At 44.2% G+C, this 2143-nt stretch overlaps 1 protein-coding gene across 1 annotated transcript in view; it reads left to right on the forward strand.

Moving 5' to 3' along the window:
• RAD50 (RAD50 homolog, double strand break repair protein) overlaps window positions 1–2143 on the forward strand; it is a 74110-nt gene that overhangs the window by 49604 nt on the left and 22363 nt on the right. The window contains exons 18-19 of the mRNA XM_005865534.2: window positions 233–325; window positions 599–712. Coding sequence (XP_005865596.1) covers window positions 233–325; window positions 599–712 — 207 coding nt within the window. The remainder of the gene's footprint in view (window positions 1–232; window positions 326–598; window positions 713–2143) is intronic.

The following is a 2143-nucleotide window of genomic DNA, read 5'->3' on the forward strand; positions in this document are numbered from 1 at the left end:
GTAAAAATATCTATGATGTTAACACCTTCAGCAAATTTGACATAGAAGTTTTGAAGCTTGCTGTCAATAAAACAAAATAGCATACATATCAAATCGCATATATATCAACATATGTGTAACTCCATCTATTCAAAAAAATCCTCATTATTAACTGGTACACCTAGTATTTCCTTGGAAATAAATCTTAAATGCTCTGGTCCTCAATCAATGTGTTTAATAACTTCTTCTACAGATGAATGATATCAAAGAGAAGGTTAAAAATATTCACGGCTATGTGAAAAACATTGAGAATTATATTCAAGATGGGAAAGACGACTATAAGAAGGTAATTTAAAACTTAAATCTTATTTATTTATAGTTTTATTTCTTGTGCTTAAAGAAATTTTCTCCGTCCAACCTCAGAGAGAAAGCGTGGGGGCCGGGGGGTAAGAGATCAATCAAAGGACTTGTATGCAAGCATATTAGCAAAACCAATGGACACGGACACTGGGGCAGTGGGGGCTTGTCCTGGAGGCGGGAGTGTGGTGGGGGGGTCAATCGGGGGAAAAGGAGACATATGTAATACTTAAACAATTAAAAGAATTTTTCTTTTTTATAGCAAAAAGAAACTGAACTTAATAAAGTAATAGCTCAACTAAGTGAAAGCGAGAAACACAAAGAAAAGATAAATACCGATATGGGAATCATGAGACAAGATATTGATACACAGAAAGTAAGTCTTTGCTTGTGTCTTAATGGTATCACTTATACCAGTGGTCGGCAAACTCATTAGTCAACAGAGCCAAATATCAACAGTACAACGACGGAAATTTCTTTTGAGAGCCAAATTTTTTAAACTTAAACTATATAGGTAGGTACATTGTTATTAACTTAATTAGGGTACTCCTAAGGCTTAGGAAGAGCCACACTAAAGGGGCCAAAGAGCCGCATGTGGCCCAACGAGCCACAGTTTGCCAACCATGGTGCTAGGGCAAGGTCCCTTCTGTCTCTACTATTCCTTTTTTGTTTGTTTGTTTATAAGATTCTTCTATTATCTATCTATCTATCTCACACGTGGTATTTTGTGGAAGAGCCACACTCAAGGGGCCAAAGAGCCGCATGTGGCTCACAAGCCGCGGTTTGCCGACCACTGACTTATACCAATAACATTTTTTAAAACTTTTATGTTCAATAGATCCATATAGTAGAGAATATCAATTTTTAAAAAATGAAGTTATTTTATGCAGTATTGAAAGCCAATTCCAGTGTTATGTAATACTAGATAAAATAAACCAATAGCATAGTCTCTTGTTCCTAATAAGGAAAAAGTACACAGATAGTCTCCCATGGAAGAATCTTGGAGTGTCATAGCAGCTGCAGTGGTGCATTAAGTTGCCTTGGCAGCAAAAGGACAGTTACAACCATATCATGGTAGTCACTTTTAACTGCTTATAATACCTGTAATAGATAAGTATATATTTACTAGAGGCCCGGTGCACAAAAATTTGTGCACTGGGGGGAAGGGGGGGTCCCTCAGCCTGGCCTGTGCCCTCTCGCAGTCTGGGACCCCTCAGGGGATGACCACCTGCTGGCTTAGGCCCGCTCCCTGGGGGATTGGGCCTAAGATGGCAATCAGACATCCCTCTGGCAGCCTGGCAGCCCTCGGGGGATGTCCACTTGCCAGCGGGGAGCAGGCCTAAACTGCAGTCGGACATCCTTAGCGCTGCTGAGGAGGCAGGAGAGGCTCCCACCACCACCACTGTACTGGCAGTCATCAGCCTGGCTTGTGGCTGAGCAGAGCTCCTCCCATATGAGAGCGACCTGACCACCAGAGGGCAGCTCCTGCATTGAGTATCTGCCCCCTGGTGGTCAGTGTGTGTCATAGTGACCAGTCATTCCCAGTCTTTCTGCTGTTAGGGTCAGTTTTCATATTACCCTTTTACTATATAGGATAGAGGCCTGGTGCACGGGTGGGGGCCAGCTGGTTTTCCCTGAAGGGTGTCCTAGGTCAGGGTGGGGGTCCCGCTGGGGTGCCTGGCCAGCCTGGGTGAGGGGCTGATGGCTGTTTGCAGGCTGGTCACACCCCCTTCAGGGTGGGGGTCCCCACTGGGGTGCCTGGCCAGCCTGGGTGAGGGGCTGATGGCTGTTTGCAGGCTGGTCAAGC

This window comes from Myotis brandtii, unplaced genomic scaffold (genome assembly GCF_000412655.1).
Source record: "Myotis brandtii unplaced genomic scaffold, ASM41265v1 scaffold208, whole genome shotgun sequence".
NCBI lineage: Eukaryota > Metazoa > Chordata > Mammalia > Chiroptera > Vespertilionidae > Myotis > Myotis brandtii.